The sequence below is a fragment of the Salvelinus sp. IW2-2015 genome, linkage group LG8 (genome assembly GCF_002910315.2).
Source record: "Salvelinus sp. IW2-2015 linkage group LG8, ASM291031v2, whole genome shotgun sequence".
NCBI lineage: Eukaryota > Metazoa > Chordata > Actinopteri > Salmoniformes > Salmonidae > Salvelinus > Salvelinus sp. IW2-2015.
In genome coordinates this window covers 2,461,166-2,484,838 of record NC_036848.1, presented here as the reverse complement: position 1 = coordinate 2,484,838, position 23,673 = coordinate 2,461,166, and the positions used below count along the sequence as shown (strand labels likewise).

Here is a 23,673-nt window from a genome sequence, read left to right as displayed (position 1 = left end):
ACCCTGGAGACAACCAAGTCCACTAAACTACAGTATATTACTGGTCCTACCCTGGTACAACCAGGTCCACTAACTACAGTATATTAACATGGTCCCTACCCTGGAGACAACCAGGTCCCACTAACTACAGTATATTAACATGGTCCTACCCTGGTAACAACCCAGGTCCACTACACTACAGTATATTAACATGGTTCTATCCCTGAAGAAACACCAGGTCCACTAACTACAGTAATATTAACATGGTGCTACCCTGGTACAACCAGGTCCACTAACTACAGTATATTAACATGGTCTACGCTGAGACAACCAGGTCCACTAACTCAGTATATTAACATGGTCCTACCTGGTACAACCAGGTCCACTAACTACAGTATATTAACATGGTCCTACCCTGGAGACAACCAGGTCCACTAACTACAGTATATTAACATGGTCCTACCCTGGTACAACCAGGTCCACTAACTACAGTATATTAACATGGTCTACCCTGGAGACAACCAGGTCCACTACTACAGTATATTAACATGGTCCTACCCTGGAGACAACCAGGTCCACTAACTACAGTATAATAACATGGTCCTACCCTGGTACAACCAGGTCCACTAACTACAGTATATTAACATGGTTCTACCTGAAGACAACCAGGTCACTAACTACAGTATATTAACATGGTGCTACCCTGGTACAACCAGGTCCACTAACTACAGTATATTAACATGGTCCTACCCTGGAGACAACCAGGTCACTAACTACAGTATATTAACATGGTCCTACCCTGGTACAACCAGGTCACTAACTACAGTATATTAACTGGTCCTACCCTGAAGAAACCAGGTCCACTAACTACAGTATATTAACATGGTGCTACCTGGTACAACCAGGTCCACTACTACAGTATATTAACATGGTCCTACCCTGGAGACAACCAGGTCCACTAACTACAGTAATATTAACATGGTCACCCGGACAACAGGTCACTACGTATCAGGTCCTCACACCGTACTATAGTAACATGGTACCTGAACAGGTCCAGAGTCCACGGAACATCCACTAATGTAACAGGTCCTACCCTGGACAAGTCCCTAATACGTAAACGGTCCTACCTGGAGACAACAGTCTACGTAATACATTGCTACCTGAGACCGGACAAAAGGTGGCCATGAGTGATGATATGATACTTCATGGGTGTGTTACCTTGGGGAAGTCATGTAGTTGTTGGGGTGGTTGATGTGTTTGCTGGTGGTAGTTAGCGGGGTTAGAGATGCCCGTGTCGTCCTGCTCCATGGGCTGGTACTGGGAGAAGGTGTGGTCCGCCTGCAGCCCAGGGTGGATACGTGACTGCCATCAGGGGCTGAGACCAACCTGACATGGCTTCTAGAGGTGAGGGAGACGGGAGGTAAGACACAGAGAAACAGGGTGTGTGCGAGGGAGACGGGAGGACAGAGACAGAAACGGGGTGTGTGCGAGGAGACGGGAGGTGAGAGACAGAAACGGGTGTGTGTGCGAGGAGACGGGAGGACAGAGACAGAGAAACAGGGTGTGTGCGAGGGAGACGGGAGGACAGAGACAGAAACGGGGTGTGTGCGAGGGAGACGGGAGTGAGAGACAGAAACGGGTGTGTGCGAGGGAGACGGGAGGTGAGAGACAGAAAGGGGTGTGTGCGAGGGAGACGGGAGGTGAGAGACAGAGAAACAGGGTGTGTGCGAGGGAGACGGGGAGGTGAGAGACAGAAACGGGGTTGTGCGAGGGAGACGGGAGGACAGGAAAGACGAGGGTGTGTGCGAGGGAGACGGGAGGACGAGACAGAAACGGGGTGTGTGCGAGGGAGAGGGAGGACGAGACAGAAACGGGTGTGTGCGAGGGAGACGGGAGGACAGAGACAGAAACGGGGTGTGGCGAGGGAGACGGGAGGTGAGAGACAGAGAAACAGGGTGTGTGCGAGGGAGACGGGAGGACAGAGACAGAAATGGGGGGTGTGCGAGGAGACGGGAGGTGAGAGACAGAAACGGGGTGTGTGCGAGGGAGACGGGAGGACAGAGACAGAAACGGGGGGTATGCGTGAAGGGGTGTGTGTATAGCCATCAGCTGTATATCAGGGCAGTAAGACATTGGGAATGGAGAGACCAGCGGTGGGTTAGAGGTTGTGTGTATGGTATGTGTGTGACTACTCACCCGAGGCGCTGCCGACTCCGAAGGACCATATGCCTCCCTGTCCGACAGGAGCGCGGTGTAGGAGGTCTGGAGGAGAGGAGGGTTGACGGTGGTCTGTCTGATCCTCGCCAGCCTCTCTGTACCGATGGGAGGAGGCACCTTCCTGTCCTGCTGGCTGCTGCCCTGGCCCTGCTTGCCCTGGTGGGGAGGGGGCGCCACGGGGCCAGACGACGACGCCGTGGAGGGAGGGGGACCACCTGGGACTCGCCTGGGGAGATGAGAGGTTAAAGGTTAGGGGTTTTGAGTCTAAAACACAGTTAAGCAAAATCTCTTAAATTGTATTAGTTCAATAATGTATGTTCTGCGTGTTGAATTCCTGGAAAATAAGCTTCATGGCCATTAGATTCATTTTCACACATCTGTGTAAGTACCTGATGTGGAAGCGCTCCAGGGGTGAGGGGAGAAGTGCTGTCTGCTGAAGGAGGGGGTGCCCACAGCTGCCGGGCCGTGTAGATAGACTGGACTACCAGACATACTGGTAGCAAAGCTGGTCAGCTACATATGGAGAGAGGGAGAGAGTTAGAGGCCTATGGTTTGCAGGTAGACTGGACTACAAGACATACAATTGAAGTCGGAAGTTTACATACGAGTTTTAATGACTCCAACCGAAGTGTATTTCAACCACTCCACAAATTTCTTGTTAACAAACAGTAGTTTTGCAAGTTGGTTAGGACATCTACTTTGTGCATGCACAAGTCATTTTTCCAACAATTGTTTACAGACAGATATTCACTTATAATTCACTGTATTACAATTCCGGTGGGTCAGAAGTTTACATCCACTAAGTTGACTGTGCCTTTAAACAGCTTTGGAAAATTCCAGAATAGGAAGTCATGGCTTTAGAAGCTTCTGATAGGCTAATTGACATAATTTGAGTCAATTGGGAGGTGTACCTGTGGATGTATTTCAAGGCCTACCTTTTTGCTTGACATCATGGGAAAATCAAAGAATCAGCCAAGACCTCAGAAAAAAATTGTGGACCTCCACAAGTCTGGTTCAACCTTGAGAGCAATTTCCAAACGCCTGAAGGTACCACGTTCATCTGTACAAACAATAGTACGCAGTATAAACACCATGGACCACACAGCCGTCACACACAGCCCTCAGGAAGGAGACGCGTTCTGTCTCCTAGAGATGAATGTACTTTTGCGAAGTGCAAATCAATCCCAGAACAAGAGCAAAGGACCTTGTGAAGATGCTGGAGGAAACAGGTAACAAAAGTATATATATCCACAGTAAAACGAGTCCTATATCGACATAACCTGAATGGCCACTCAGCAAGGAGAAGCCACTGCTCCAAAACCGCCATAAAAAAGCCAGACTACGGTTTGCAACTGCACATGGGGACAAAGATCGTACTTTTTGGAGAAATGTCCTCTGGTCTGTGAAAACAAAAATTCAACTGTTTGGCCATAATGACCATCTTATGTTTGGAGGAAAAAGGGGGAGGCCTCAAAGCCGAAGAAGACCATCCCCACCGTGGAGCACGGAGTGGCAGCATCAATGTTGTGGGGGTGCTTTGCTGCAGGAGGGACTGGTGCACTTCACAAAATAGATGGCATCATGAGGTAGGAAAACTATGTGGATATATTGAAGTAACATCTCAAGACATCAGTTAAGAAGTTAAAGCTTGGTCGCAATTGGGTCTTCCAAATGGACAATGACCCCAAGCATACTTCCAAAGTTGTGGCAAAATGGCTTAAGGACAACAAAGTCAAGGTATTGGAGTGGCCATCGCAAAGCCCTGACCTCAATCCTATAGAAAATTTGTGGGCAGAACTGAAAAAGTGTGTGCAAGCAAGGAGGCCTACAAACCTGATTCAGTTACACCAGCTTTGTCAGAAGGAATGGGACAAAATTCACCCAACTTATTGTGGGAAGCTTGTGGAAGGTTACCCAAAACATTTGACCCAAGTTAAACAATTTAAAGGCAATGCTACCAAACACTAGTTGAGTGTATGTAAACTTCTGACCCACTGGGAATGTGATGAAAGAAATAAAAGCTGAAATAAATCACTCTATTATTCTGACATTTCACGTTCTTAAAATAAAGTGGTGATCCTAACTAACTTTTACTAGGATTAAATGTCAAGAATTGTGAAGAACAGAGTTTAAATGTATTTGGCTAAGGTGTATGTACATTTCTGACTTCAACTGTTCTGGTAGCATAGCTGGTCAAACTAAGAGCTGTAAGACAGGGAGAGAGTTTGGGGCGTAAGGTTGACCAAGAAACTGAAGTTGAAATTGGGTTTCTATTTCAGGAACAAATCTTGCTTTTCAATGTTAGTCTGAAAGGATGTTGTTCAAAGCACTTAAAAAATAAATAAATCTGTGCTGGATTATGGTGATATTGTCTATATGCAGGCCTCAGCACGTACCTTAAACTCTGGACACAGTGTATCATGGTGCTTTAAGATCTATTACCAATGCTAGATCACTCACCCATCACTGTGATCTGTATGCAATGGACCTCTCTCTCCACTAGGAGGCTAAAGCACTGGTACACTTGTTTGTACAAAGCATTGATGACAACTCCCTTTGTATCTCTGTTCCTTACTGACCAGATCAGTCACTCAATATAGTCTTAGTTCAGAGTTGCTGCTGTCCTTGTCTGTTCCTAAGGCTAGAACTGAGATGGGGAAGCAATCTTTTTCCCATAATGCCCCTTCATCCTGGAACATGCTTCAGAAGATGGTAAAGTTAGGGGAGTTCGTGTCCTTGCCTGTTTTTAAGACTCTGATCGACAACACTTTGTGACAACTGCAGTTGTTTCTAATCTTCAATGTTTTATGGACTGCTATTTCCCTGTTTTGCCTTCTTGCCAGGTCGCTCTCGCAAAAGAGGTTTTTAACCTCAATGGGTTTTACCTGGTTAAATAAAAAAAATAAACAAAGTCAAATAAATACATCTTAAATGTCCCTTTCTTTTACCAATAGGACTGTTGACCATCCTCTGTGAGGCAGAGCGGTACCCAGGGGCCTTGGAGCTGTCTGGAGGAGGGGCCATCATGCATCCAATCTGGACATGTAGGCGGGGGGGGCAGAATACTCTGCTCAGGAGGGGCGCGGGCAGGGAGGTGGCACGACCCCACACCTGGTTGTTACCCACCTAATAGAGAGAAGTGGTTAGTGAGCAACTGGGGCACAGGCACTGACGTTTAGGTCACAACCTTTAAACATGTTGTTACTCTATGGCAGGGCTCTCCAACCCTGTTCCCGGAGAGATACCCTTCTGTAGGTTTCAACTCCAACCCTGTTCCCGGACGAGATACCCTTCTGTGGGTTTCAACTCCAACCCTGTTCCCGGAGAGATACCTTCTGTGGGTTTCAACTCCAACCCTGTCCCGGAGAGATACCTCCTGTGGGTTTCAACTCCAACCCTGTTCCGGAGAGATACCTTCTGTAGGTTTTCAACTCCAACCCTGTTCCGAGAGATACCCGTCTGTAGGTTTACTCCAACCTGTTCGGAGATACCCGTCTGTAGGTTTCAACTCCAACCCTGTTCCGGAGAGATACCCTCCTGTAGTTTTCAACTCCAACCCTGTTCCCGGAGAGTACCCGTCTGTAGGTTTCAACTCCAACCCTGTTCCGGAGATACCCGTCTGTAGTGTTCACTCCAACCCTGTTCCCGGAGAGATACCGTCTGTAGGTTTCAACTCCAACCTGTTCCCGGAGAGATACCTCCTGTGGGTTTCAACTCCAACCTTGTTCCCGGAGAGATACCCTCCTGTGGGTTTCAACTCCACCCTGTTCCCGGAGAGATACCCGTCTGTGGTTTCAACTCCGACCTGTTCCCGGAGATACCCGTCTGTAGGTTTCAACTCCAACCCTGTTCCCGGAGAGATACCCGTCTGTAGGTTTCAACTCCAACCCTGTTCCCGGAGAGATACCCGTCTGTAGGTTTAACTCCAACCCTGTTCCCGGAGATACCCGTCTGTAGGTTTCAACTCCAACCCTGTTCCCGGAGAATACCCGTCTGTAGTTTCATCTCACCTGTTCCTGGAGAGATACCCTCCTGTAGGTTTCAACTCCAACCCTGTTCCTGGAGAGATACCCTTCTGTAAGTGTTCCCCTCAACCCAAGTTGTAACCAACCTGATTCAGTTTATCAACAACAATTATTAGAATCAGGTACGCTAGATTAGGGTTGGAGTTAAAACCTACTGGATGGTATCACTCCAGGAACGGGGTTGGAGTTAAACCTCCAGGACACGGGTGGAGTAAACCTCCAGGAACGGGGTTGGAGTTAAAACCTCCAGGAACGGGGTTGGAGTTAAAACCTCCAGGAACGGGGTTGGAGTTAAAACCTCCAGGACGGGGTTGGAGTTAAAACCTCCAGGAACAGGGTTGGAGTTAAAACCTCCAGGAACGGGGTTGGGAGTTTAAAACTCCAGAACGGGGTTGGAGTTAAAACCTCCAGGAACGGGGTTGGAGTTAAAACCTCCAGGAACAGGGTTGGAGTTAAAACTCCAGAACAGGGTTGGAGTTAAAACCTCCAGGAACGGGTTGGAGTTAAAACTCCAGGAACAGGGTTGGGAGTTTAAAACTCCAGGAACAGGGTTGGAGTTTAAAATCTCCAGGAACAGGGTTGGGAGTTTAAAACCTCCAGGAACAGGGTTGGAGTTTAAAAAACCTCCAGGAAAGGGTTGGGAGTTTAAAACCTCAGGAACAGGGTGGGGAGTTAAACCTCCAGGAACAGGGTTGGGAGTTTAAACCTCCAGGACAGGGTTGAGTTTAAAACCTAGGAACAGGGTTGGGAGTTTAAAAACCTCCAGGAACAGGGTTGGGAGTTTAAAACCTCAAGGAACGGGGTTGGGAGTTTAAAACTCTCAGGAAACGGTGGTTGGGAGTTTAAAACCTCTAGGAACAGGGTTGGGAGTTTAAAACCTCTAGGAACAGGGTTGGGAGTTTAAAACCTCCAGGAACAGGGTTGGAGTTAAAACCTCCAGGAACAGGGTTGGAGTTTAAAACCTCCAGGAACAGGGTGAAGGGAGCCCTGCTCTATTGTAATAAAATGTTTTTCTGTGGATAATAAAAATAGTGGCACCCACCTGGTTGTTGTTGTCGAACATGCTGCTGAAATGGTTGAAGAGGGCTGCAGGGCCGAAGTTAGGGGGCATCTGCTGGGGCTTGGCCCCACCATGGACCTGCTGCTGCATCTGAGAGCCGTTCATCAGACCCATGGAGGACTGGGGCTGAGGGGGCATGGAGGGCGGCTGGGGCTGCTTCTGTTTGGGGTGCTCATGTTGTTGCTGTGTGTTATGGGGTAGGAACGTTTGTTGCTGTGTGTTATGGGGTAGGAACGTTTGTTGCTGTGTGTTGTGGGGTAGGAACGTTTGTTGATGCTGGTCGAGGTGTTGGTAGTAGGGCCCTGTCGGGGGCTGCATGCGGTGTGAGACACGGGGAGCGGGAGCCGAGAAGTGAGGTACGGTGCTGTTGAGGTGTGTGTGTGAGGCGGTGGAGGAGGATGGGGGAAGGTGGGAGCTGGACTGAAGAGGGAGGAGAGGTGGAGGGGGGTCTGATGATGAGGAGGTGAGGAGAGGAGGGGGTTGGTGCTGCTGGCGGGGCTCAGGTTTGGAGGGGGCAGCCATGACAGGGGCGGTGAAACCACCTGAACTAACCACAATGTTGACTGAGACGAGCTGGGCCTCCCGAGAGAGGGAGGGAGTCAGCTTCTCCTTGCCTGGGGGAGCAGTGGGGGCGCTGGGGGGTGACTTGGGGGGCTGTGAGATGGGTGCGACCTGGGGATGAGGAGTGTTAGGGGCGTACGTAGCCATTAAGCCTGTGTGTTGGTGGGCGGGAGACCCTGTACCTCTCACTGAGTGACTACTACTACTGACAGTGGTGGCAGTAACCATGGCGACAGAGTTGACCCCTATGTGCTTGGGGTCAGAGGTGAACAGCTGTTTCCTGACTGAGGAAGGGGTGGGGGCACTGGGTTGGGCCTGGGCCCCATGAGAGGGGTTAGGGATGTGAGGTGACCCTGTAGTCGTAGCTGTCTGACTGTTAGAGGCACTAGGACTGGAGACAGAGGAGCCCGTGGATGATGTGTTATTGTGATCATTATGACTAGACAAGTTGGATCTGGGCTGGTTGTTACCACTACTACCACCGTTGTGTTTGGGGGAGCTGTTGGCGCTACCGGGACTCAGCGGCCGCACCGGGAACGGGCCCCASGTGCTGGCGGCAGGGGAYAAGGTCCCACCYAACTGGGCCATGGGCAGCKTGGGGWGRCTGATCTGATGCATGGTCTGGGCTGCCAGGAGGGCCAGCTGGGGATGGGCGTAGGCCAGGGGGAGAGACACGGGGAAGGGCTGTCTKACCCCAGACAGACCCTTACCCATCTTACCCCCTGTCTGAGAGGAWGAGGACTGGAAGGAGACCCCAGAGGARGTGACCAGGGAGCCCAGYGCCTTGGCCCCGARGSTGAGGTTAAGGTTAGCCCCAYTGGGGGTGGGGAAGGGGGCTGAGGTGATCTTGGAGCCCGGGGCCCTGATGTGGTTCCTGGGGATGAGGTCCTCTAGTTCCTTGGCTGGGTCCTGGATCAGAGAGTTGATCAGCTGGACTGCGTGGCGTGTCGACTCCGTGCCACCTCTGGAATGGACCATCACAACACAGGGGTCAGGGGCCACACAACAATGTACACATTCCACGGACATGGTTCCAACCAATCACAGTATCTCAACTCTTCACTGATCTCCTGGAGATACGGCAGGAGGATTGATTAGACACTCCACTTCATTCCTTTTAAATACGTAGAATCACTCATAAATCAACACATAGCTATTAACCTTTTAAATACGTAGAATCACTCATATCAGTGGTTCCCAAACTTTTTATAGTCCCGTACCCCTTCAAACATTCAACCTCCAGCTGAGTACCCCCTCTGGCACCAGGGTCAGCGCACTCTCAAATGTTGTTTTTTGCCATCATTGTAAGCCTGCCACACACACACACACTATACGATACATTTATTAAACATAACAATGAGTGTAAGTTGTCATCATAACCCAGCTCGTGGGAAGTGACAAAGAGCTCTTATAGGACCAGGGCACAAATAATAATTTATCTCTTTATTTAACCATCTTACATATAAAACCTTATTTGTTCATCAAAAATTGTGAATAACTCACCACAGGTTAATGAGAAGGTTGTGCTTGAAAGGATGCACATAACTCTGCAATGTTGGGTTGTATTGGAGAGAGTCTCAGTCTTAAAATCATTTTCCACACACAATCTGTGCCTGTATTTAGTTTATGCTAGTGAGGGCTGAGAATCCACTCTCACATAGGTACGTGGTTGCAAAGGCCATCAGTGTCTTAGTGTGATTTGCCAAGGCAGGATACTCTGAGCGCAGCCCTATCCAGAAATCTGGCAGTGGCTTCTGATTAAATTCTATTTTCACAGAACCGCTTGTTGCAATTTCAATGAGGCTCTCTAGTTCAGATATCGGCAAGTGGACTGGAGGCAGGGCATGAAAGGGATAACGAATCCAGTTGTTTGTGTCATCCGTTTTGGGAAAGTACCTGCATAATTGCGCACCCAGCTCACTCAGGTGCTTCGCTATATCACATTTGACATTGCCCGTAAGCTTGAGTTAATTTGCACACAAAACATCATACAATGATGGAAGACCTGTGTGTTGTCRTTGTTAATYCAGACAGAGAAGAGCTCCAACTTCTTAATCATAGCCTCAATTTTGTCCCGCACATTGAACATAGTTGCGGAGAGTCCCTGTAATTCTAGATTCAGATCATTCAGGCGAGACAAAACATCACCCAGATAGGCCAGTCGTGTGAGAAACTCGTCATCGTGCAGGCAGTGAGACAAGTGAAAATTATGGTCAGTAAAGAAAACTTTAAGCTCGTCTCTCAATTCAAAAAAACCTGCCAATACTTTYCCCCTTGATAACCAGCGCARTTCAGTATGTTGTAAAAGCGTTACATGGTCGCTGCCCATATCATTGCATAATGCAGAAAATATACGAGAGTTCAGGGGTCTTGATTTAACAAAGTAAACCATTTTCACTGTAGTGTCCAAGCTGTCAGGCATTCCCTTGGCAGCAAGAGCCTCTTGGTGGATGCTGCAGTGTACCCAAGTGGTGTTGGGAGAAACTGCTTGCGCGCGCTTTACCACTCCAATATGTCTCCCTGTCATGGCTTTTGCGCCACCAATACAGACACAAACACATCTTGACCACCAAAGTCCATTTGATGTCACAAAGCTGTCCAGTACTTTAAAAATATCCTTTGTTGTCCTGGTTTCCAGTGGTTTGCAGAAGAGGATGTCTTCCTTAATTGACCCCCCATAAACGTAACGGACATATACCAGGAGCTGTGCCAAGCCCGCCACGTCTGTTGACTCATCCAGCTGTATGCATAGAATTCACTGGCTTGTATGCAAACCAGCACTTGTTTCAAAACATCACCTGCKATGTCACTGATACATTGTGAAAAAGTGTTGTTTGATGAAGGCATTGTCTGTATCGTTMTTTTTGTCCTTTAACCCCAGCATTGTCCCAGCCATATCCGCGGCAGCAGGAAGAATTAAGTCATCCACTATAGTATGGGGCTTGCCTGTCCTAGCCACTCGGTAGCTCACCATATAAGACGCTTCCGTGGCTTATTCTTCAAATTGTCATGTTTTGTTTCTAAAAGTCTGCGCAAGAGTGAAGGTTTCCCACGAGAGAGTAACGGTTTATGTGAGTGGATGTTAATTATTTGACTAGGCTACCTGTATTTGACACTGTTGTTATTTCGCTGAACACTAGATGGTTAAAATTTTATTTTTGGCAGTGAAACGAGGCTACTCTGGCGATAGGGAGAAGAAAAAAAATTCACCCAAATGTATAGCCCTGTTGGAAAATATAAACATATTGTTTATTTTTTTTATTTTTAAGTGAATCACATTTTTATTTGGGGTACCCCCGACAGCATTGCGCATACCCCTGGTAGTTTGGGAAAACCTGACTCAGATAAATCAACGCATAGCTATTACCCTTTTCTCTGCTTTCCTCCTGTTCAGTTCTCTACTCTGCTGACTGGTGTAATAGTGGGCTGCTGCCACCAGAGGGCCCTCCCTGTCCCTACCTGATGGTGATCATTCTCTCTCCGTTCTTGTCTTTCTGCTTGTCCACATCGATGTGTGCTCCCGTCACGTCCTGTATAGCTGTGATGTTGCAGCCTCCTCTACCCATGATCCTCGACACCACCGAGGCCGGGACCGACAGCTTCTTGGACCTGCAGCCCGGAGAGAGAGATTCATATGGGGTTTAGAACCGGGCCAAAGCACAAGATCCATGGGGAGCCACAGGCCTGACAACTTACTTTTCCTCATTGACTAAAACAGTGGTTCCCAACCAGGGGTACCTGGCCTATCCACAGGGGGGACTTGAGAAGACTCATGAGACCATAGGCCTACTGGTAAAATACACATGAGGGGGTACTTCAGGGGTACTCCAAGCAGAGCAAAATTCAGTTGGTGGTACAGTAACTGAAAAACGTTGGGAACCACTGGCCTAAAATGACCTATAGATTAACGTGAAGCATTTCCAGATGGATTTTATGGATGGTGTGTGTGTSTACCCACCGTCTCACCACCTCCTTCCAACCCTCCTCTCTCTTCTGTCCCCTCTTGGGGCTGGTGAGGCTCTTGCTGTTGGAGGATGTGACGGGTAGCGACATGGTCTTAAACTGAGACGGTACAGAGCTGCTGGGGGTCAACTCACTCATGTCTGGAGCTCTGAGAGGGGGGAGGGACAGAGGGGGAGCGGGCGAGATGTGGGGGAGAGAAAGAGAAAGGGATAWAAGGTCAGATWCACAATTAATATGGTTGRTYTTTTTAACTACGTACTTGTATTAGAAATGTACTGTTCTGTGTGATTGGTGGTGCTTGACCAGCTCCTTTAGGAAAACTACAGTTCTAACTCAAACCAAAGGTGCTGCAGATCACTCACTTCTGTGTAGGTTTGGAGATGGAGACGGTGACTGGGTATAGCTGAGGACAGTGTCTCTTCTCTGGGCCTGGCTGCAGGCTGTGAGAGGGGCCCGAGGACGAAGAGGAGGAAGAGGAAGAGGAGGAAGAGGAGAGGTCAGGGAGGAAGTTGAGCTCCTGGCTCTTGCCCCCACTGCTGCTACTCTCACTGGCACAGTCGGTGCTGTCCAGGGGGTCTGAGTCGCTGGTGCCCCCTGCACCCCCAGCCCCGCCTCGCGGCTCCCCATGGATCTGGTTTGCCTTGTGCTGTGCCAGCACCACCTGCTGGACAGAGATGGAATTATCACTGATTAGACACCTTGATTGACTTGCTTTGACTGTTTGAGACGGTAGAATTTTGAAAGGAAATGTGTATGTATTTACAGCCTCAGAAAGAAGAAAAAAAAAAKTGGCTTCACTCGTCCTTGAATTTAGCTACATTATATTTTACAGTCATGACCAGCAGTATGTGGACACCTGCTCGTCTAACAGCTCATTCCAAAATCATGGGGATTAATATGGAGTTGGTCCCCCTTTGCTGCTATAACAACCTCCCAACATCTAGTGGAAAACCAGACGAGTGAACATTGCTGCGGGGACTTGCTTCCATTCAGCCACAAGAGCATTAGTGAAGTCGGGCACTGATGTTGGGCGATTAGTCCGGGCTCAGTCGGCATTCCAATTCATCCCAAGGGTGTTAGATGGTGTTGAGGTCAGGGCTCTGTGCAGGCCAGTCAAATTCTTCCATACCGATCTCAAACCATTTCTGCATGGACCTCGCTTCATGCACAGGGGCATTGTCATGCTGAAACAGGAAAGGGCCTTCCCCAAACTGTTGCCACAAAGTTGGAAGCACAAAATCATCTAGAATGTCATTGTATGCTGTAGTGTTAAGATTTCCATTCACTGGAACAAGGGACCRAGCCTGAACCATGAAAAACAGCCCCAGACCATTATTCTTCCTCCACCAAACTTTACAGTTGACACTATGCATTGGGGCAGGTAGTGTTCTCCTGGCATCTGCCAAACCCAGATTCGTCTGTCGGACTGCCTGATGTGCGGCTGCTCGGCCATGAAAACCCATTTCAAAAAGCCCCAAACAAAACAGTTCTTGTGCTGAAGTTGCTTCCAGAGGCGGTTTGGAACTCGGTAGTGAGTGTTGAAACCGAGGACAAACTTTCTATGCGCTTCAGCACTCGGCGGTCCCATTCTGTGAGCTTGTGTGGCCTACCACTTTGCGGCTGAGCCATTGTTTCTCCTAGACTTTTCCACTTCACAATAACAGCACTTACAGTTGACCAGGGCAGCTCTAGCAGGGCAGAAAATTTGATGAACTGACTTACTGGAAAGGTGGCATCCTATGACGGTGCCATGTTGAAAGTCAGAGCTCTTCAGTAAGGACATTCTACCGCCAATGTTTGTCTATTACATTTACATTTAAGTCATTTAGCTGACGCTCTTATCCAGAGCGACTTACAAATTYGAAAGTTCATACATATTCATACATATTCATCCTGGTCCCCCCGTGGGGAATGAACCCACAACACTGGCGTTGCAAGCGCCATGCTCTACCAACTGAGCCACACGGGACCGTGTGGAGATTGCATTGCTATGTGCTCGATTTTATACACCTGTCAGCAATGTGTGTGGCTGAAATAGACAAATCCACTCATTTGAAGGGGTGTCCACATACGTGTGTGTGTGTGTACATATATATATATGAGTTTGGACACATCTACTCATTCAAGGGTTTTTCTTTATTTTTACATTGTAGAATAGTGACATCAAAACTATGAAACCAAAAAAAGTGTTAAACGAATCAAAAATATATTTTATATTTGAGATTCTTCAAAGTTGCCACCCTTTGCCTTGACAGCTTTGCACACTCTTGGCATTCTCTCAACCAGCTTCACCTGGAATGCTTTTTTAACAGTCTTGAAGGAGTTTCCACATATGCTGAGAACTTGCTGGCTGCTTTTCCTTCACTCTGCGGTCCAACTCATCCCGAACCATCTCAATTGGGTTGAGGTTGGGTGATTTTGGAGGCCAGGTCATCTGATGCAGCACTCCATCACTCTCCTTCTTGGTCAAACAGCCTGGAGGTGTGTTGGGTCATTGTCTTGTTAAAAAACAAATGATAGTCCCACTAAGCACAAACCAGATGGGATGGCGTATAGCTGCAGAATGCTGTGGTAGCCATGCTGGTTAAGTGTGCCTTGAATTCTAAATAAATCACTGACAGTGTCACCAGCAAAGCACCCTCACACCTTCTCCTCCATGCTTCACGGTGGGAACCACACATGCAGAGATCATCCGTTCACTCACACCGTGTCTCACAAAGACACGGCGGTTTAAACCAAATATCTCAAATTTGGACTCATCAGACCAAAGCACAGATTTCCACCGGTCTAATGTCCATTGCMCATGTTTCTTGGCCCAAACAAGTCTCTTCTTCTTATTGGTGTCCTTTAGTAGTGGTTTCTTTGCAGCAATTCAACCATGAAGGCCTGATTCACGCAGTCTCCTCTGAACAGTTGATGTTGAGATGTGTCTGTTACTTTAACTCTGAAGCATTTATTTGGGCTGCAATTTCTGAGGCTGGTAACTCTAATGAACTGATCCTCTGCAGCAGAGGTAACTCTGGGTCTTCCTTTCCTGTGGCGGTCCTCATGAGAGCCAGTTTCATCCTAGCGCTTGATGGTTTTGCGACTGCACTTCAAGAAACTTGACATTTTCCTTATTGACTGACCTTCATGTCTTAAAGTAATGATGGACTGTCGTTCCTCTTTGCTTATTTGAGCCATAATATGGGCTTGGTCTTTTACCAAATAGAGCTATCTTCTGTATACCACCCCTACCTTGTCACAACAACTGATTGGCTCAAACGCATTAAGGAAAGAAATTCCACAAATTAACTTTTAACAAGGCACACCTGTTAATTGAAATGCATTCCAGGTGACTACCTCATGAAGCTGGTTGAGAGAATGCCAAGAGTGTGCAAAGCTGTCATCAAGTCAAAGGGTGGTTCTTTTGAAAAATCTCAAAACATATTTTGAGGTGTTTAACACTTGATTCCATGTGTGTCATTTCATAGTTTTGATGTAGAAAAGCAAAACCCTTGAATGAGCAAGTGTGTCCAAACTTTTGACTGGTACTGTGTGTGTATTATATATATGTGTGTGTGCGTGTGCAAAATCTAAATGTGAATCTATACTTTAAATACACCAACCGCCAGTGGGTCCTGCAGTATGATTGGTCAGTTACCTGTGGGTCCTGACGTATGATTGGTCAGTTACCTGTGGGTCCTGACGTATGATTGGTTAGTTACCTGTGGGTCCTGATGTATGATTGGTTAGTTACCTGTGGGTCCTGACGTATGATTGGTTAGTTACCTGTGGGTCCTGACATATGATTGGTTCGCTGGGGGAGGAGTCCTTGGTCTTGTTCTTCTTGCTTTTGCGGCTGGCACTGGTTGTCGTGGCAACACTAGCCCTCTTCTTGCCGAACACACAGCTGAAGGTGGCGGGGATACCGATGGTGGTGGTGGTGGTCGCACTGGGGGGGTCGATGGGGGGGTCCACTTCTGAAGAGCGGGAGGGATGAACGTAGAGTTGAAGAGATCGTCCCACAATATTACATAGACATGCGTTTCCTTACTTTGAAAACAGTCTACGGACAAGGATTGACTGCAATCTACATTTAGCTTTTGTTAAACTAGCCACAGCAAACAAATGTTAATAATCAGCATTTTGGGAACAAAATAATAGATATTGAAATTAAGATATAATTTACCCTCAGCGGAGTCATCCTGCTTCTGCATCTCACAGTCCTCCTCCCCCTCCTCCTTGTTTGTCTTCTGCTCCTCCTCTTCCTCCTCCTCCTCCTCCTCCTGCTTTTTCTTCTGTTCCTCCTTCTTCTTCTTGCGTTTCTCCTTGCGTTTCTCTCTCTTGGCGGCCAGGGCCTGCTTCTTGCTCTCCTCTCTGGACTTCTCCAGGTCCAGCTCCTTGAGGAGAATGCTGGCGTTCTTGTTGGCCTCTGCAGCCTGCTGGTCTTTGGCTTTGACGATGGTCTCCATGCACTGGTGGCACTTCTTCAACAACTCCTGAGAGAGAGGAGGAGGGAGAGAGAACCGTTAGGGTTATGCTTTGACGATGGTCTCCATGCACTGATGGCACTTCTTCAACAACTCCTGAGAGCAAGGGAGGGATGGAGAGAGTTGGTGGAGTTAGTGGACACAACTCTTTCTAACCCACTGCCATACTTATACAAGATATGGCGCATTTGACAGTCAATGATATCCAGCCAACATACAAGCTCAAAGAGTGACCATTCCAAACCGGTGGAGGTGTTACCTTGTCAGCGATGGTGGCGATGTATCTCATACACTCAATGTCTGAGGGGAACTGGTTGACCTCCTTTACCAGGTACTGAACCACCTTTACATGACCCTGAGAAACACAGACAAGGGGAGAGAGAAGATGAAAGATAACTGTAAAATAGGCCACTATTGTTTCAGGCTGGGAGCAGTAAAGGTATGGGGAAGACTGTAGGACCTAGTACTGGAACTAGGTAGTGAGAGGGCCAGGTGTTGCAGAGGGGAAGGGTCAACCTGCGACACAACCTACCTTACGGAAGGCAGCCATGAGCGGTGTGATCTTGCGGTTGTCTGCAGCGTCTACGTCGGCCCCYGCCTGCACCAGCAGCTGAACCACGTCAAAATGGCCGCCGTTGGCTGCCAGCCACAGAGGTGTGTTCCCTTTCTTATTGCGCACGTCAATGTGAGCCCCTCTGGAGAAGGGAGGAAAACAGGGACAAGAGATAAACACAGGATAAAAAGATGAACGAGAGAATCAAAACATTACCTTTTAGGGAAATTGCTGGCTTCAAAATTAATACTCAGACAAAGACCTTGATTAATTCAGAATGATTGATTAGTTGGTTTAATGCCCACCTGTTGATGAGCAGCTCACAGAACTTGTAGTGGCCCTTGTCTGCAGCGATGGTGAGGGCTGTGTCCCGGGACGAGGGGACAGGAGGGGCGTTGACGTCAGCCCCTTTATCGAGCAGCACCCGGCCCACCTCAGCATAGCCCCCCGACGCTGCCTCCATCAGAGGGGTCAGACCAGTCTACCAGGGGAGGGSGAGGTCAACATCACATGTACAATATGGGGCAAATCCCTCAAACACTTAGTCAGGCACTGGGAGACGGAGTGACAATTCTCTAGTTAGGATTCACCAGAGCCTATATGTACCTTGGCTCTGGACTCCCTTGATATACTACTATAACATGGACTGTGAACGGTCCCGTCTCCTCACCTTGGCTCTGTGCTCTACGTTGGCCTTGCGGTCCAGCAGCAGACTGACCACCTCAGCGCGGCCCTGGAAGCAGGCCAGAGTCAGAGCCGTGTTCCTGTTGGTCTCGATCTGAGCGTTGATGTCTGAGCCCATGTCCAGCAGCAGCTTGACCGCRGGTACGTGACCGTTCATCGCTGCCAGCATCAGGGGAGAGATACCCAGCTTACTGCCCGTCCTACAGACAGAGAAAGAGAGAAAGAGATCGAGGGAGGATTTTATCAATTGGTGAGAGACGTGAGGGACTTTCACTACCAAAGATGCAGTCATCATTCATTTAAATAACCCAGTGCACATTTCTGATGTAAGAAATGCTATTTCATAAATAAATGTATTTGGTCAAGACCTGGGAAAGTAGTGGTATCAGTTAAGAGAAAACAAGTTGGTCCCGTCCCATACCTGGAGTTGATCTCTGAGCCGGCGTTGAGYAGGATCTTGATGATGTTGACATAGCCTCCAGACGCCGCCAGGCTCAAAGGGGTGTAGTCTGACACGTTACGATGTTCTTTATTAGCTCCTCGCAACAGCAACAACTCCACCACCTAGGAGAGGAGACAAGGAAATGTAAGTCTATTGTTTTCTCAATATACCTATTTCTGTGAAAGGGGAGTTGATTTAGTTTCAATGTGGTGATTCATAGAAAGGAAGTGAGCGTGTACCATAGAATTACACACTAGAAACACATTTAAATCAGATGTCTGGTGTACCTCTTGTCGTCCCCCTGAGCAGGCCAGGGAGAGGGGCGTGTCTTTGGTTCTCTCTGACTGGGCCTCTATGTCACCCCCTTTATCCAGAAGGAGCTCCACCACCCCTACGTGTCCCGCTGTCGCAGCCAGGATCAGAGGGGTGAACCCTGGGGAGAGGACGAGGAGAGGAGGGGGTCACAACCAGATATACAGATTCACCCAATACAATGTGAAGCACTTTGAACACTGTATAAATCCTGTCTTGGATGTATGAAAAAAATATTCCTGATTAATCAGAAAATAAAAGATGTCTGACGGATATACAGGCCCGACTAACATTTAGAATGAACAGTAACTTTGTGTGTTACCCTTCTTGTCGCGATGCTCGATGTTGGCTCCTCGTGCGATGAGAACAGACACCAGCTCCTCGTGTCCTCCGGCACATGCCAGCGTCAGCGCAGTGTCATGGTTACTCTCCGTCTGAAAGGAGAGGGACACACACATTTACAACAACGCTGTGTGTAGGTGTGTCTCAGTCTTAAATGTGTGTGTGTGACCATCGGCTTTACAGTACATGAGCATCGATATCCACAGTGTGTGTGTGTGAACAGTGACTTACGTGTGCGTCGATGTCCACAGAGGGGTAGAGGGGCAGTGGGGAGGGGGGTGAGCCCATATTGGAGGGGGTCTGTGACAGGGGGTCAGACAGGGGGGTTGGAGATGTTGTAGTGTTCAACATGGGTACTCTGCTGCCCACCGCTGCTGGAACACAGAAAGAAAAGGAGAGAAAGGGAAAAGTATCTGTTACTTTTCAGGCCTTTCTTCTGAGGAATTTGTGTATCAGTATTGTTCTTTCAAATCAGTGCAGTTGAAGGAAAGGAGACAAGAAGTATTCTAAGGAGGAAATTAGTGAAGACTTGAGATGCACCCACCCACAGCAGGTAGAGCAGCTGTAAGACCACGCTGCGCTGCACCCACTCACCTGCCATGATGTCATCCAGCGTGTCTGTAAGCGTCTGAGCGGGCGTAGCCACCATGAGTCCGTCTGGGGCCTGCTGCCCTACCATCCCTGGTCCTAACCCCTGACCTTGACCCAGCATCTGCTGGCCCACCAGTACCCTCTGCAGCTCAGGGCTGGTAGTGCCAGGGCAGGGGTAGTCAGCTGGGCACGGGCTGTACTCAGGTAGGGGCTGGATAGGGCAAAAGGCCGTCTGGAGGGGGAGGAGGGGGGTGGAGATGGGAGTGGGGGAGCATAGGGGATGGGTGAGGGCGAGGGGGCAGGGGGGGCTGCAGTCCATCCCTATAGAGGATGGTGTCCACCTGGGGTAGTTTAGCGTAATCTTCCACCTCGTCGTCGTCATCATCATCATCATCCTTCATCTTCGTGATCACTGGAATAGGAATGAGGCAAACTTCTACAAATTAAGCATCTAAAAAAACAGATCTCAAAACGCAGGAATGTGATCAGGACAGCTTAAGTCTGGAAAATTATGATTAGACACCAGGGGACGACGGTCGTGTCTCTATTAGACACCAGGGGACGACGGTCGTGTCTCAATTAACACCAGGGGGACGACGGTCGTGTCTCTATGAGACACCAGGGGACGACGGTCGTGCTCTATTACGACACGGGGGACGACGGTCGTGCTCTATATAGACACCAGGGGGACGACGGTCTGTCTCAATTAGACACCAGGGGGACGCGGGCCGTGTCTCGACTAGACACCAGGGGGCGACGGCCGTGTCTCGACTAGACACAGGGGACGACGGCCGTGTCTCGACTAGACACCAGGGGGACGACGGCCGTGTCTCTACTCGACACCGGGGACGACGGCCGTGTCTCTACTCGACACCAGGGGGACGACGGCCGTGTCTCTACTCGACACAGGGGCGACCGCCGTGTCTCTACTCGACACCAGGGGACGACGGCCGTGTCTCTACTCGACACCAGGGGACGACGGCCGTGTCTCTACTCGACACCAGGGGGACGACGGCCGTGTCTCTACTCGACACCAGGGGACGACGGCCGTGCTCTACTCGACACCAGGGGACGCAGGCCGTGTCTCTACTCGACACCAGGGGCGACGCGCCGTGTCTCTTCGACACCAGGGGGACGACGGCCGTGTCTCTACTCGACACCAGGGGAGACGGCCGTGTCTCTACTCGACACCAGGGGGACGACGGTCGTGTCTCTACTAGACACCAGGGGACGACGGCCGTGTCTCTACTAGACACCAGGGGACGACGGCCGTGTCTCTACTAGACACCAGGGGACGACGGCCGTGTCTCTACTAGACCCAGGGGACGACGGCCGTGTCTCTACTAGACACCAGGGGCGGACGGCCGTGTCTCTATTGACACCAGGGGCGAACGGTCGTGCTCTACTCGACACCAGGGGACGACGGTCGTGTTCTCTACTCGACACAGGGGGACGACGGTCGTGTCTCTACCGACACCAGGGGGCGACGTCGTGGTTCTCAAAGCACCAGGGACGACAGTCGTGTTTCTATTTACACCAGGGGGACGTTAGATACCGGGGTGAGATGTTTTCTATTAGACACCAGGGGGGACGATTAATTAGATACCAGGGGGTGATATTGGGTGTTAGACACCAGGGTATTATTAGACACCAGGGGTGATATTATTAGACACCAGGGGGGGTGATTATTAGACACCAGGAGGTGATATTATTAGACACCAGGAGGTGATATTATACCAGGGGGTGAATTATTAGCACCAGGGTGATCATTATTAGACACCAGGGGGTTATATTCACGGGGGATATTATTAGACACCAGGGTGATTATTAGACACCGATGTGATATTATTAGACACCAGGGGGTGATTATTACAGAACCAGGGGGGGTGATATTATTAGACACAGGAGGTGATATTATTAGACACCAGGGGTGATATATTAGACCACCAGGGGGTGATATTATTAGACACCAGGGGGACGATATTAGATACCAGGGGTGATATTACATACCAGGGGGTGATTTTAGACACAGGGGTGATATTATGACACCAGGGGTGATATTATTAGACACCAGGGGGTGATATTATTAGACACCAGGGGGTGATATTATTAGACACCAGGGGGTGATATTATTAGACACCAGGGGGTGATATTACATACCAGGGGGTGATATTACATACCAGGGGGTGATATTATTCGATACCAGGGGGAAAATGACAGAAAAGCAGAAACTCCTGACTACTCAGAATAAACAGACCACCGCCAACAACTCCTAACCTCCTCATCATCCTCTTCTTCTTCCTCCTCCTCCTCCTCCTCTCTGTTCTCCTCGTCAGACCCGGTGTCCGACCCGGGCTGTGGGTGCGTGTTAACCCCTGGTGGTGCTGTGAGGACCCCGGGCATGGTAGTGTTGGCCCCTTCCCACGGCCCTGGTCCCGGGCCCTGGCCTGCCTCCTGCTCTTCCTTCAGGCCCTTGGCCTCCATGTACTCTTTGGTGAACTGCTGCTGGGTCTTCAACTGCAGCTGGCGCTCCACCTTCTGCAGCTCCTTCAGGATCTTCTTCTTCTTCTGGACCTAGAGGACACACGCCACAGGGGGGATCAGACCCATAGTTCTATGTTCAGGTCTCGCTCATCCATTGGATGAGAGATTTCATAGACCCATCAGATCCTATCAGACCTAGGTGGTGTTCATTAGGCACTTGGTTCTGGGGACCCCAAGGTGTCCACATTTTGGTTTTTGCCCGAGCACCACACAGCTGATTCAAAAAAAGATTTATTATTTGAATCATTTTGCTCAGGCAAACACCAAAACGTGCACCCCTTGGGGTCCCCAGGACCAAGTTTGGGAAACGCTGGTCTATGACCTCATCAATAATTCAATAGGATCTCTGTGTTCCTATACCTACGAATGATCATCCGTCTGCTCTCACCTGCTCCTCCCGGCTCTTCTTCAGCTCTTCAATCTTGTCTTTGGTGAGCGGCTCTCCCTGAATGAGTTCCAGAGACTGCAGCTGGGCCTTCTCTATGGCTGAGATCCTCTGGCCCAGCTCATTAAGCTTCCCCTCTGTCTCCTCCACGATACACTCCAGGGGCTGGCACAGGTGGAAGGGGGGCAAGGCCTCTGCATCCCCGGGCCCCGGGCCGGGACGTACCCCTCCTGGACTGGAGGGGCTGGGAGGGATGGCAGCGTGTCTCTGCTTTGACGAACCTGGAGAGGAGGGATGGGGGAAGAGGGATGAGAAGGATTGAGGGAGAAAGGGATGAGAGGAAGATTAGGTCACACTACAATGAAGTCAATTCCTCATCAGTTGAAGTCACGTCATCGTTAGACACTTTTGATAAGTATACTGAACCAAAATAAACACAACATGTTTCATGAGCTGAAAAAAATTATCCCAGAAATGTTCCATATGCACAAAAAGCACATTTCTCTRAAATGTTGTGCACAAATTTGTTTACATCCCTGTTAATGTGCATTTATCCTTTGCCATCGATCCACCTGACAGGTGTGGCATATCAAGAAACAGAATGATCATTACAAAGATGCACCTTGTGCTGGGGGCAATAAAAGGCCACAAATGTGCAGTTGTGTCACAACACAATGCCACAGATGTCTCAGGTTTTGATGGAGTGTGCAATTGGCATGCTGACTGCATGAATGTCCAACAGAGCTGTTGCCAGAGACCTGAACGTAAATTTCTCTACCATAAGCCGCCTCCAGCGTCATTTTAGAGAATTTGGAAGTACGTCCAACCGGCCTCACAACCGCAGAACACGTGTATGGCAATTTGAATGCACAGAGACACCGTGATGATATCCTGAGGCCCATTGTCGTGCCATTCATCTGCCTCCATCACCTAATGTTTCAGCATGATAATGTACGGCCCCATGTCACAAGGATCTGTACACAATTCCAGGAAGCTGAAAATGTCCCAGTTCTTCCATGACCATACTCAGACATGTCACCCATTGAGCATGTTTGGAATGCTCTGGATCGACATGTACGACAGCGTGTTCCAGTTCCCGCCAATATCCAGCAACTTCGCAGAGCCATTGAAGAGGAGTGGGACAACATTCAACAGGCCACAATCAACAGCCTGATCAACTTTATGTGAAGGAGATGTGTCGCACTGCATGAGACAAGTGGTGGTCACACCAGATACTGACTGGTTCTGACCACGCCCCCACTTTTTTTTTTTTAAGCCATCTGTGACCAACAGATGCATATCTGTATTCCCAGTCATGTGAAATCCATAGAGTGGGACCTAATTCATTTAATTTGACTGATTTCCTTCTATGAACTGTAACTCAGTAAAATCTGGGAAATTGTTGCATGTTGCATTTATATTTTTGTTCAGTATAGAACAGGCCAGGCCAAGGCTCCCCGTTCTTAACTGGCCAGGCCACGGCTCCCCGTTCTTAACTGGCCAGGCCACGGCTTCAGTCGGTAGTGTGAAGAGGATCCAGGTG

The 23,673-nt window shown here is 49.1% G+C and overlaps 1 protein-coding gene and 1 long non-coding RNA gene across 2 annotated transcripts in view; both read right to left on the bottom strand.

Moving 5' to 3' along the window:
* The window catches only part of LOC111967081 (ankyrin repeat and KH domain-containing protein 1-like), a 72,108-nt gene that overhangs the window by 6,568 nt on the left and 41,867 nt on the right, over positions 1-23,673 (bottom strand). Inside the window, 22 exon segments of the mRNA XM_070444645.1 lie at positions 5,145-5,231; positions 5,234-5,263; positions 5,266-5,298; positions 5,301-5,322; positions 7,264-8,806; positions 11,302-11,451; positions 11,801-11,953; positions 12,168-12,469; positions 15,577-15,767; positions 15,977-16,286; positions 16,537-16,632; positions 16,810-16,972; positions 17,136-17,311; positions 17,501-17,714; positions 17,936-18,078; positions 18,244-18,389; positions 18,591-18,702; positions 18,842-18,984; positions 19,205-19,437; positions 19,439-19,602; positions 21,479-21,775; positions 22,134-22,411. Coding sequence (XP_070300746.1) covers positions 5,145-5,231; positions 5,234-5,263; positions 5,266-5,298; positions 5,301-5,322; positions 7,264-8,806; positions 11,302-11,451; positions 11,801-11,953; positions 12,168-12,469; positions 15,577-15,767; positions 15,977-16,286; positions 16,537-16,632; positions 16,810-16,972; positions 17,136-17,311; positions 17,501-17,714; positions 17,936-18,078; positions 18,244-18,389; positions 18,591-18,702; positions 18,842-18,984; positions 19,205-19,437; positions 19,439-19,602; positions 21,479-21,775; positions 22,134-22,411 — 4,986 coding nt within the window.
* LOC139028114 (uncharacterized) lies at positions 5,329-6,407 on the bottom strand. The gene is made up of 3 exons (XR_011480277.1): positions 6,207-6,407; positions 6,018-6,168; positions 5,329-5,528 (listed from the first exon to the last, which is right to left on the bottom strand). It is a non-coding gene; the product is annotated as an uncharacterized lncRNA (long non-coding RNA).